The sequence below is a fragment of the Pituophis catenifer genome, unplaced genomic scaffold (assembly GCF_029215685.1).
Source record: "Pituophis catenifer annectens isolate HBS135680 unplaced genomic scaffold, rPitCat1.0.hap2 SCAF_2, whole genome shotgun sequence".
NCBI lineage: Eukaryota > Metazoa > Chordata > Lepidosauria > Squamata > Colubridae > Pituophis > Pituophis catenifer.
Window position 1 is genome coordinate 226535809 of NW_027256882.1, and position 13426 is coordinate 226549234.

Below are 13426 nucleotides of genomic sequence, written 5' to 3' on the forward strand. Positions count from 1 at the left end.
TTTCTGACCGCCGCATCCCGTCGCAGGGAAGTGGAGCTGACCAGGTGGTTCCGCCCCTGGCGCCTGATGGATCCTGATAGGTTCCAGAGGGAGCTTGGGCCATTTCCTGAGACCCTAGCTCACGACTCGGCTGAAGACCTGGTGGCTGCCTGGGATAGTGCGGCCGCCGGGGCTCTGGACCGTGTCGTGCCTTTGCGGCCTCTGACCCGGCACCGAACTCACTTAGCTCCTTGGTTCTCCGAGGAGCTGAGGGAGATGAAGCGCCGGAAAAGACGCCTAGAGAGCGGTTGGAGGGCCAGCCGATCCAAATCTGACTTGACACTGGTAAGGTCTCATATTAAGACCTACCTAGTGGCGATAAAAGCGGCAAAATCTAATTATTTTGCCGCTCTTATCGCGTCATCAGATAATCGCCCAGCCGCCCTGTTTAGGGTGACCCGCTCCCTCCTCCATCTGGGAGCGCGGGATGACCCCTTGCAGGGCCGAGCTGAGGATTTTGTACAGTATCTGTATGATAAAATAACTCAGATTCGGGAAGACTTGGCTGCTGACTGGGTTAGTCCAGACGAGATGACTGAGGCAGGCCTTGAGAGTGTTATCTGGGAGGAGTTCGATCCTGTGGCTCCCGAGGACGTGGACAGGATCTTGGGACGGCTAAACGCGACCACATGTTTATTGGACCCGTGTCCCTCCTGGTTGGTGCTGGCTTCCCGGGAGGTTACACAAGGCTGGCTCCAGGGGATTATTAACGCTTCTTTGAGTGAGGGTGTCCTGCCGGCCGCTTTGAAAGAGGCAGTTGTGAGGCCCCTCCTCAAGAAGCCCTCCCTGGATCCTGCTGTTTTGGCTAACTATCGTCCAGTCTCCAACCTTCGTTTTATTGCGAAGGTTGTTGAGAGTGTGGTGGCGCGACAGCTTCCCCAGTACCTGGATGAAGCTGTCTATTTGGATCCGCTCCAGTCCGGTTTCAGGCCTGGGTACAGCACGGAAACGGCATTGGTCGCGTTGGTGGATGATCTCTGGAGGGCTCGGGGTAGGGGTTATTCCTCTATCCTGGTCCTGTTAGATCTCTCAGCAGCTTTTGATACCATCGACCATGGTATCATGTTGCGCCGGCTGGAGGGACTGGGAGTGGGGGGCACCGTTTTGCGGTGGTTCTCCTATCTCTCCGACCGGTCTCAATCTGTGTTGACAGGGGGGCAGCGGTTGACCCTGAGGTGCCTTGTTTGTGGGGTGCCGCAAGGGTCGATCCTCTCGCCCCTCCTGTTCAACATTTATGTGAAGCCGCTGGGTGAGATCATCCGTGGTTTTGGGGTGGAGTTCCATCAGTACGCTGATGATACTCAGCTGTACATCTCCACCCCAGACAATCCCAACGATGCCTTGGAAGTGATGTCCCAGTGTTTGGAAGCTGTGCGGGTCTGGATGGGGAGAAACAGGCTCCGACTCAACCCTTCCAAAACCGAGTGGCTGTGGCTGCCGGCGTCCCGGTATAGCCAGCTGGCGCCATTGCTGGTTATTGGGGGCGAATCATTGGCCCCCATGGAAAGGGCTCGCAACTTGGGTGTCCTCCTGGATGCACGGCTGTCTTTAGAAGGGCATACGACGGCCGTGGCCAGGGGGGCCTTCTATCAGGTCCGCCTGATACGCCAGTTGCGCCCCTTTCTGGATCGGGACTCCCTACGCACGGTCACTCAGGCACTCGTCACCTCTCGTCTGGACTATTGTAACGCTCTCTACATGGGGCTCCCCTTGGGGTGCACCCGGAGGCTCCAACTGGTGCAGAATGCGGCCGCGCGGGGGATTATGGGAGCGACGGGGAGCTCCCATGTGACTCCTCTCCTGCGTGAGCTACATTGGCTCCCGGTGGACTTCCGGGTGCACTTCAAGGTGTTGGTGATCACCTTTAAAGCGCTCCATGGCTTAGGGCCGGGGTATCTACGGGACCGTCTCCTGCCACCAATTGCCTCCCACCGGCCAGTTCGCTCCCACAGAGAGGGCCTCCTCAGGGTGCCGTCGGCCAGGCAATGTCGGCTGGCGACCCCCAGGGGGAGAGCCTTCTCTGTGGTAGCACCCACCCTCTGGAACAATCTACCCCAGAGATACGAGTGATCCCAGACCTCCGGACTTTTCGTCAGGCTCTCAAAACCTATTTTTTTCAGTTAGCCAGGCTGTCCTGATTTTATGATTGGTTTTAAATAATTTTGATATGGTTTTAATTGGAATGTTTTAAATTAATGGGCCAAATTTATTTAATTATTTTAAATTTATTTTAACTTTTGTATATAAAATGTTTTATTTTTTGGCTGTTCACCGCCCTGAGTCCGAAAGGAGAAGGGCGGTATAGAAATTTGAATAAAGATAAAAGATAAAGATAAAGATATTAGATCTAAAACAATAACACTTATCCTGAATATTAAGATGTTAGAATTATACATATTTAATAATGTCTGATTAATGCAATCTCATATCAATTTCATAAATGAGATTAAAATACATATGCATGTCTTAGCATTTGTGAATATTTTTAAAGTAATTACAAGCATTGAGCTGCATAAAAATAGTATTTTTCTGATGATTCACGAAAATTATTTTACTTTTTCCATAACTTTAATTCCCAGGAGCTTATTGTTACATTTCACAAAGATTATTGGCAGTTATTCAACAATTAGCCTTTCTATGCAGAACATTCAGGCAGTTAAGAAAATATCCAATACAGCAGTGAAATAAACATATCCATATGTAATATAGCAGGGATGTGTATTACAATTGTTTTATTTTTCATTATGTGTACATGTTGAACTATTTTAATATAGCTCAGGACAAGAGATAAGTGTTCATAATAAAATAATAGAATTGGTAGAGCTTTTCACTGAAAATGGAAGCTGGATGAAATAGAAAATCTAGCAGATGCTAAATAAGTTAATACTTTTTCTGTCCACAGGAATAGTGCTATTTACCTTTGGTTTAAATAGAAAACTGGAAGCAGGTAAATGTGCATTCTGAACTTACAAACAGGTCTTTTCTTCTTACATAATGAAAGGGAAAAAAGAAGCATTATTCCAGATTTCTTTTTGCCTCTTTGTAAATCCCAAATAGTTTTCCAAACTTTGCTTCAGAATAATTAGGTTTGGCAACAACCTTTGTAAAGGAAGAAAATGCATAGTAATATTTTGCTGTGTATCCCCACTTGCATAAATATAATGGAAAGTAAGCTTAAACTAAAAGCATTTGGTAAACCTGCCAAGAGTAGAAATTGAGCAATCGGATACCTTCGTTTTCAAACATGATTTATGCATTGTGGCTGTTCCAATGCTCCATATGAACTGACTGAACATCCTAGAATTTGTTTCAGAGTGTTTTCCAATGTGCAAGACTTACATTACAAACATGGTACAGCCCCGCCCCACCCTTTGCTGGATTTAGTGCTGGTGCTTAAAGCATTTCATCATTTATCTGAAAGTGATGAATTGCTGGTTTCTGGAAGACAATGTACTTCTTCGTGTTTTGTCCTCACACATATAGCATATACTTACTTGTAATTTCCATTTGGTGTTTTTCTCTAAATACTGGTGGTCCTCATTAACTGAACTGCCTCGTTTAGTGACTGTTTGCACAGTTGTTTTCATCAACTGTGATGAAAAAGTAATTTTACTACCATTTACTACCTTGACAGGTCTGTAAAGCAAAGGAAAGCTGAAATAACATCGTAAGCACAGTTGCAGCTTCACTTAGTGGCTGTTTCACTTAACTCTGACTTGGTGATCTAAGTGTGATCACTAAATGAGGACTTCCTGTATGCATAGTCCTGTAGATAAGTTTAAGACCAAGTATTTCAGCTAAACAAAGCTGTTAAGCAAGCTGCAATTAAATAATTCCTATTTCGTGACTAACAATTAAAAAATTCAAACTGTTCTATATAGCACAGTTTTTTAAGGTCCTTTACCCCTTCCCCTTCCTGTAATCAAAGCCACCAACTGAGTCCAGAAGTTCCAGTGATTAAATGCATATCACAAGGTACATAAAGTTCATTTACATAGGTGCATATAAAACATGAGATACATACAAAAGAAATAGTTTCTGTGGAGACATCACATTTCCATTACTTTCTCCGTCTATGTAAATCCATGTCCTAACCTTCCCAAAGACATATTTCATAATGATGGTGTCCACCCTACTCCTTGTTCCATAAATTAGCATATTAATATGAAACCGGGTAGACTAAACCATGAGGTTAACCATGGGTAAGCATGGTGTGCAAATATCGCCCCAGCCTGTGACTTTATATGGAATAAGCCTGGTGAATTCCTTCCTGCAATGTGTATAATCAATAGCTCCCTGACCAAAACTTGCTGGTTAGAATTCCTGAGGTATAAGTTTATCCCATTTAAACATACAGGAGAAATACTCACAGTATTTAGGAACATATGTAGAATATGCTTATCTTCCCTTAACATGATGAGAAACTGAATTGTTTTATGTCAGTCAGTGTGTTCTTATTGTGACATATTTTTTTCTTCCATATTCTTTTCCAGCCAGTCTTGTCCCCAACTATCTCTGGCATCATCAGAGTAATGGATCCAAAATAGCACAGTGAGGAAACAGTATATTATTTATTGGGTAACTTTAGATTCTGGACTTAATGGTCTTTAGATAGTAAATTATGTTAAGATTAGAATATGTTCTAGTTTAGCCAGGGCTATCCCAGTTTGGGGCTATAGTCTGAGAAGCCTGTTGGCATTAAAAAAAAAAGTTCTTATCTAAGAGCTTGAAAATATGATAACAATGTAGTACAGTCCTGTTGATCTGGTGTATGGAGACCTAGGATTTAATCTCAAAGGAGAAAGAGAAAAAAGTGATTCCTTCTTCTGAAATAAGCCATTACGGAATGGTTTCCATTTAACCACCAATTATATTTCTTTTTTCTCTGGCTGGATTTCTGGCCCAGGGGAGAAAGAAGAAATTCATTAAAGAAGCAAAAAGGGCAGAAAGAACAATAAGAATGGGGGGAAAAACAGGACATCCATAAAAACAAGAGATGCAGAATAAAATTATGGGAAAATTAAGTATATTTTGCATCACTGCTATCAGTCTTCTTTTCTTCCACCTTTCTCTCCTTTCCTTGTGTCTTACACAGTGCAAACCTGAGGGTGGGACCTGTAAAATTGCTGATTTTAAGCAGCCATTATAGCAACTTTATTTGGCTAAAGAACTAAGCAGATAATGTTGAACTAATTATTATTTGGAGGAGACTTCTTGTTTTCTAACACATACCAGCCGCTTCCAGTATTAGAAAAAGGAAACCCTAACCTTGTTTTTAGAACATTTTCAAAAATGCTGACTGGAAAACTCACCTGATACTAAGGCCTAAAGTAACAAGGGGAGGGGGAGGTTACTAAATCAAATGCAAGTTATAAAAGGAACCCAACTGCACTGTCAATGCTGGTGTGTCATGCGATCCTTTGGAAATACATAACCTTTCATCCTGGTTGATCCCATTGTCCTAACAGAACATTGTCCTAATGCTTTTAGCATGTGGGTGTATGAGCAAACCTCCCTCTTAACACACCTTATGGGCTGCGATTCCAGCCCAGAGCTCTCTTTTAGTTGATCCACAAAAGAGCATTCCCAACCATTTAGTCGAGAAGCGGGCCAGGCTGATCTATAAAGGGGCTGGGCGGCTTTGTGCAAAATAGAAAGCTGGAGGACTGACAGGATGTGATCCTCTGGAACAAATGTCTTTCACAGAGAGAGAGAGACGCCCCAGCTTCTAGTTACATCTCTGGCAGCGGACAACAATTCTCAGCTTCGCTTACCAGGGTTATTACTGGCCGAGGCTGCCGCCTGCAAAAGAGGCTTTGGCAGCCCCCTCGTGTCCTTCTTCGAAAAGGGCAGCTGGCTCGTCCCGGAGGACATTGCAGAGAGGGAGAGCGCGGGCAAAGAGGCTGCGAGCGTCCCGGGCGGGAAGAAACCTCTTGCTCTTGGCTTTCCTGAAGCGAACTTGCCTTCGGCATCATGCACAGCTACGGGACGCCGAGGCAGAACGAGGATTAAGGCGGGAAAAGAGGCGCGGTGGGGTGGCTGGGCAGGGCGGGGCGGCGCTGGGAGCTCATCCTTCTCCTAAGCCTAGGGGAGCGCCCCGGGCAAGAAGCATCGCCGTGCCGACCGAAAGAAGCTCCTTGCCGGGATCCCGTGCAGGCTAGAAGTCGAGCGCCATGGAAGGGAGCCCGATCCCAGTGCTGACCGTGCAGACGGTCCCGTACGAGGACCAGAAGCCGACGGGCGGCGGAGGGCTGAGGAGGCCCACCGCGGTCTTCGAGGGCCAGCGCAATTACTTGCCCAACTTCATCCAGAGCCTGCTCTCCTCCATCGACCTGCGCGACCGCCAGGGCTGCACCATGGTGGTGGGCAGCGACGGCAGGTACTTCAGCAGGACGGCCACCGAGGTGGTGGTGCAGATGGCGGCAGCTAACGGGGTAAGGGCGGCGCCTCCTCCCATGGGCTCCTCCGGAGCTTCATCGAAGGCGGACTTTCTCCAGCGGGATATTAGGGGATTGCCCCCCACCCCCACCCCCGGCCGTACTTCTAACCCAGGATGAAGATGATATTAGGGCAATCTGTCCTTCTTATCCATTTTGGGGAATTCTGAATTCAAAAAAAAAAAAGATTGGATCCAGTTGATCTTGTAAAACCAATTTATAAGGTCAACTGGATCCATCTCCTTTTGAATCTTCAAGTTGCCATTATTCTAGTGGATAATGGATAGGATCCATAGGGTAATGGATCTGCAACTCATGATTTATTCTATCACATCTTATTACAAATGTGTAGGATATATATTCTGTCACGCGCCTTTCAGTTATTTATGGCTTCCATCCAATTTCATTTATATCTATAAGGGCCCATGCTTTCCTTTGTAGATCTATTTGTAAGCCTGCCCTTCATTGCCCCATCTGTGTAAGTTCCTGACTGTTGTAATGATCAAAGTGTGCTACAAGACTTGGTGTACTGACTGGTTTGTTGTGAGTGGTAGAGAACAGCTATTGATATTTTACAGTTTACTGGGGTTTATTTCGGAAGCTCACTAAATTTCTCTGTGTTTGACATATTGAGTTTGAGTGTGACATATTTACTCCAATAGTGTATGGAAAAAATGCAGTGGTTTTGCACTGTGTTGTCTTGCTTTCCACTGTATCTATCAAATTGTTCCAAAGTCTTTGTCTAATTTCCCCCCCTCTGGTATAGTGTCCCATTGTTTTTGTTATTCTTATTCACTCAATCTGCCTGATCATATAGTTTGCATATGGCATGCTTTCAGCTGTTCCTGCCTTTTCATGACTTAATAGAACTACAAGCTTATAGTGCAAACCCAGTCCGTATGGTTAGTTCAGTGTGGTGTGTGTGTTAGCACAACCAGGAAGTTATGTTAACTAAGCAGAGTATGTGGTTAAATATGTGTAAGTGTATTGTGTGAATTCAGCCAGTAATAACTCTTGTAATTTATTTATATTTCCATAATTTCACAGAATAAGGTGGATTTGAAATCTGTGAAGTGAAAGATTACAGTTTCTCAAGTATGGTTATCTACATTCCTTTAGTTTAAAAGTAGTTCCATCACGCCAGTAAATCTATTTAGGAAGAAAACTGTGATTTAGACATAATTAAGGCTGATTTACAAGTTTAAAACCCATAATAATTTCAATATAACAAGAATATGTTTAATATCCAAGCTATACGTATCACATTATTTTATTTTTGAAGGCCATACAGTATATTTCTGAGTCAGTGACATCTGCCTGACCTTTTCCTTGGCTTGCACAGAATAAGGAATCTCCCTCTGAAAAGACAATAGTAGATTTGCTGTGGGAAAGTATTGGAGACAAATCTGCCTTGGAAGGAAATTAAAACATTCAGCCAAATCCTCTGCAAATGTCTTTCATACTTTTACTGAAGAATTTTGACATGGTCTTTGTTATGCTCTTAACAAAGAGAGAGATAATCTAAAAAGGAGTGCCCACCATTTATATTTTCTACTGATATTAAGAATCTAGATTTGATGATGCACCTCTTGGCACCTCAGTAGATTGCTCATTCCAAAATTATACACAAAAAAGTTTATGAATAGCCTACATAAACCAGATATAAACTTGAATAGACATAATCTGAAGCTAGCGATTGTAAAGAGCAAAGCACAAATTGGAGATAAAGGAGATTAAAAACTAGAATAAGCAAGACCAAGCAGGCAGCTAATTAGCCAGCCTGATTTCCAAGGCTAAATCGATCTTAACTGTAGGATTTTATCAGATAAGTTGGAAAAGTTGTCTCTTCCTCTTTTGCTCCTGATTAAGGCACAAACATGGCCCATAATGTTTTTTTCTGTCATGTTAGTTTTTTACTGCCAGCCTCCTTCCCACCTCCAGTCTCTGACAGGCATCCTTACCTCTTTCAGGTCTAAATTTTATATTTTGTTTTTTGTTCTGATATAATTTTAACGGCTAAAGTTTGTTAACCTTCACTGACCATTTGGTTGCTAGTGTGGTTAGGATTTAGGATTTCATCAGTTGTTGTTGTTGTTATTATTATTATTGCCACTTTACATTGCTGTAGTTATGCTCCTTTCTGGCTGGTCGCTGGGTTTGGTCCTCTGTGTCCAATTTGGCTTGGACTTCAGAAACATCTGCTTGATAATGCCTGATTGGTGCTTTGCATAGGACTTTTCGGGTCTTGTATGGATTCCTCAGACAGTAAACAGAGAACAAATCCTTGTTGCACAGAAGAGTTAGAACCCATTGGCCTAAGCTGCTGTCTATACTCACTCCACCCATTTAGGGAGAGTGATTGATGGCCCACAGGTAACACCTGGAGGAAGGAGAATCCATCAGTCCCTTGCCTTAACCTGGTACACAATAAATAAGGATAATGCAATCTGGTGACATTGTTTTATGGTAGAATGGGGATCTGAATGGGGCCAGTCAACATTGTGCTGACATATTGTTTTGCTGACTAAACAACTGCTGGAGAGCATATCAACTCAGCAGTGAAGAAGAATCCTGTGAGTTCTGATTGGAATAGTTCCTGGAAAATATTTTACTTAGCCTAGGATATAATTGATCACCCACACAGCATATACATGTTCCAGTAGATTCTTTCTTTATCCCCTCCCATTACTTGGATATTTTGTCCATACTGTACAGTATCAGCACTTTAATTTTTTTCTCCTTTGCTGTGCATTTTGGAGCCCCCTAGTTAAGTATTCCAAATTGTTGACATTAAAAAACATCTAACCTTTTTCTCTGTTATAACACATCAGACTTGACCTTCCCTACAAGATACATCAGGAGGACAGATCAGACGACTATATTATAATCATAATTTCTTTGTGATTATTTTCTCATAACTGCAGGTTATAGTGCTGCTATTTTGACATCGTAGTGACTTGGCTTCGTAACCATTTCCTTATCAAATGCCATCATAATTTAGAATTAGTTAAATGTTCATTATATTCTTGAAAAATCTGACTTGTCATGAACACTGAGACTTTCTTCTTTTAGTCTAATCTTGTTAAATTTGTTGAGGAAAAAATATAAGTGAGGGAAACAATCTGTTCTTCGTTGTGGAATGTGGGAAAGAGCTGAAGAACATGCTTTGTATGGGGAAAAAAATTCCATGTTTGATCCAGAATCTTAAAAACATGCCTCTTATTTGACCGTTTGCCAGTAATGACGGTTACGAGGCAGAAGCATTAAAAATGCAGTACTACTTTCTATAAGACAGCTTACTTTCAGTTTCAGTGCACTATAACATTTGATTAAAATGGGAAAAACATTAGCTGGTTCATTAAGCAGTGTTTTTATTAATTATGGTTTATTGACTAAATTACAGTTGGCCAGTATCACACAGTAAGTTAAGCCATGAAAACTGGTTGAGAAACCAAAATGGACAGTGTATGGAGATTCTCAATCATCTAGATTATGGTTGTCCTAAAAGTGCTTTCCCAAAAGGCAACTGGACTTTCTTGTTTCTTTTTTCTTTGAAAACATTTTGCTTCTCATCCAAGAAGGTTCTTTGAACAAGTTACTTTAAATGATGTGAACTTGGCCGTTACGAAGAACATATAAGGAATTCAAAAACAAAAACTTGGCAGCATCTGAGATGTAATCTTTTTGTCTATGCATATATCAAAGTTAATTTATTAACTTTATGTATGACAATTATGAAACAGGTTGGTCAAAGTAGCAATTCTTAGATTTTTCCTTAATAAGTCACTCAGATAGAATTTTATGTGACTATGTGTTTTATATTTTTCAAACTATATATGGGACGTTAGAATTCTGATAATAGTGCCTTGACTAAATACGGATAGACAGAAATAGTTTTACATTCCACTGAAATGTATTAAAAGTCAAGGCATTTTAAGAGTTAGCTTTTTTCAATAAACTATGTCATTTTAATTTTAAGGCAAAGCACAGAGAATTTAGAACAAGCCATTATTTGAATGTATAGGGTTTGTGGGCTCAAACATTCTAGACACTCTGGTCAAGTACGTTTTAAACAATTTCACCCATGTGTCCCAGTTTCTTCAGCTCATTTTTATTTTCGTTAAAAGGGAAAAAAACATAGCCTTTTGAGAAATACTCTCCTATGGTTTGCGAAAAGGAGTTGCATGATTAAGAACTCCTTCGCACGCACAAAAAAAACCCTCACAGCTAGACTGTAAATGTCTGTTCACCAGTATGTTTCAAATCTATATATTTTTGTTATTGTTTTAAGAATTTTTTAAAACTTGAAACATCTAAGAACAGATTGTGCTTCATGATATTCTACAGAATTGTCCAACCCAAATGTACACTCTTCTCAGGTTCTTCAACAGATGGCTAGTCTGTCTACATAGATCCTGTTCGAAGCCCATAAACCAGCAAGACATTTTTAAAAAATTGAGAATACCATCCAGATCATACAGTACATAAAGTAAGGCACAGTTATTTTAATAGCCAAAGGGATCCATGCGAAGAAAATTGGAACATGTTCATGGCTCCCACTTAAATGCTTCTAATACTTGGAAGTACAAAACATTTGAGTAGTCACATTCTCAAGGGATAAAGTCTTGCAGGGTTTTTTTTAGAATAAAACAACTGATTATATAGCAGTTGTAAAGTTGATAGTACAGTATGATAGAACAGTTAATTAACTTCTACTGCATGTTAAGCCTTCAAGGTTTGGCCAATTTGTTTCCTGCATCTATTAGTATAAGGATAGGAAATTGTGTTTTGCATGCAATTCTGTATTCTTAGAAGCTCTAGTGGGAATAGAAATGATCAGCAATCTGATTGTGGAATTGTCTCCATTCAGTTTTAAATTATGTTTTCCCTTTGTGTCTTCAGTCAGTGCCTCCACTCTTACCTTGGTTTGCCAAATGGCGAGGCATTCAACTCAGTTTGAAAATTCTCATTCTATATATTAATACATCTGAAATACATTAGAACTGTGATGGCAAACCTATGGCACATGTGCCAGAGGTGGCACACAGAGCCCTCTCTGTTGGCATGCACACTGTTGCCCCAGGTCAGATCTTCATGGCATTTCTTTTGTGAACTTCTGTTTCCCTGCAAATGACGAAACAGAAGCTCACGAAAGAAAAAGATCTTACCTCTAGCTGCGCTGCTGGTGTTGGGATGCCCCACCTCCCACTGGCCAGCTGGTCTTCAGGTCTCTGCTGCGCATGTCCATTCATGCGCACATGCATGTCCATTCATGCACACGTGCATGTCCATGCATGCGCACATTTGCGCATATCCGCGTGTTCACACACGTGCACACCTTTCATTTTGGGCATGCATGCGTGCAGAGTTTGGGCACTCAGTGCCTAAAAGGTTCACCATCGCTACATTAGAACTTTCTTGATTCTAGCCAAAAGTCGGAGTTCTCCATCCATTCTTTAAGTATATGACCTATTTGATTTCCCCACAGTCCCCTTTCCTCCAAACATTCTTCCCACACATGTATTCATGGCTGTGCTCTCCACTGCATTTTTTGCTTCCTTCCAGCACCTCCAGCACCTTTTGCTTCCTTAATTCACCTCTGCTGCATTTTCCACATCCTTTGATTCTCCAATCTGCCAACTTCTCTACTCCTCATTGCCTTTCCAGGGTTGTGCTTAAGTCTACTGTGTTTTGGGCTGTGATGTTGCAAAAAGAGTCTTCTATTTGCATTTATTAAGTTTATTTGCTGCCCATCTCATGGTTCGAGGCGACTTGAGTCTTGGTCTCATAGAATTTTCTATTAGCTGCAATTTTGATAGTGTATTGGTGGCATTCCAAACTCACCATTAACAAAACAAAACAAAACAAAAATGAAAATATTAGCTTACGTTAAAATAAAAGTATTAATTGTGGCTCCATGCCCTTTAGATGTTGACTCTATTCTCTTTTGGATTATGACTTTTGATTTGCTGCACAAAGCTTGAAACAGCACTAATATTCTGTTGATACATTTTTATATTAAAGGATACATTTTCTAGGGTTTTGTCACTCTGATCCAGACATTTTATTTATTTATTTATTATACCCCCCCCACACACACACATATTTACAGATACAGTATATACTGCCTTTATTATTTTTACAAATAACTCAATATCCAACATACCCTTCTCCTCCTATTTTGCCCACAACAATCCTGTGACAGATGCTGAGATAAAGTGATTGTCCAAAGGACATCCAGCTGGCTTTCATGGCTAAGGCAGGACTAGAATTCATGGTTGCCCATTTTGTAGCCTAGTGCCAGTGGTGGATTTCAATTTTTTTTACTACCGGTTCTGTGGGCGTGGCTTGGTGGGCGTGGCATGGCTTGATTGGCACAGCTTGATGGGTGTGGCAGGGGAAGGATAATGTAAAATCTCCATTCCCACCCCACTCCAGGGGAAGGATACTGTAAAATCTCCATTCCCACCAGTGGTGAAATGTAAAATTTGTTACTACCGGTTCTGTGGGTGTGGCTTGGGGGGGGGAGTAAAGTGACTGGGTGAGCATGGCCAACTTTTTTTCTTTTTTTTAACTTTTAAAAGCATTTTTTCTACAACCTCCTTGGCCAAAGAGGTTGCAGAAAAAAATGCTTTTAAAAGCCTCTGACGATTCCAGCTGAACCGCACGATCATCAGAGGCTTTTTTTTTTTTACTTTTAAAAGCATTTTTTCGGCCAAAGAGGTTGTAGAAAAAATGCTTTTAAAAGTAAAAAAAAAAAAGCCTCTGATGATCGCGCGGCTCAGCTGGGCATGGGGGGCAGTGCAGGGACTTTTGCTACCGGTTGTCCGAACCACCCACCGGCATCGCTACCGGATTGGGCAATCCGATCCAAACCAGGAGCATTTCACCCCTGATTCCCACCCCACTCCAGGAGAAGGATACTGTAAAATCTCTATTCCCACCCCACT

At 41.9% G+C, this 13426-nt stretch overlaps 1 protein-coding gene across 1 annotated transcript in view; it reads left to right on the forward strand.

The window, feature by feature from the left end:
- Positions 1 to 5680: 5680 nt before the first annotated feature.
- Positions 5681 to 13426, forward strand: part of PGM5 (phosphoglucomutase 5) — a 65177-nt gene continuing 57431 nt past the window's right edge. Inside the window, exon 1 of the mRNA XM_070938630.1 lies at positions 5681 to 6473. Within this exon, the coding sequence (XP_070794731.1) occupies positions 6213 to 6473 (261 nt within the window). The 5' untranslated portion in view covers positions 5681 to 6212. The remainder of the gene's footprint in view (positions 6474 to 13426) is intronic.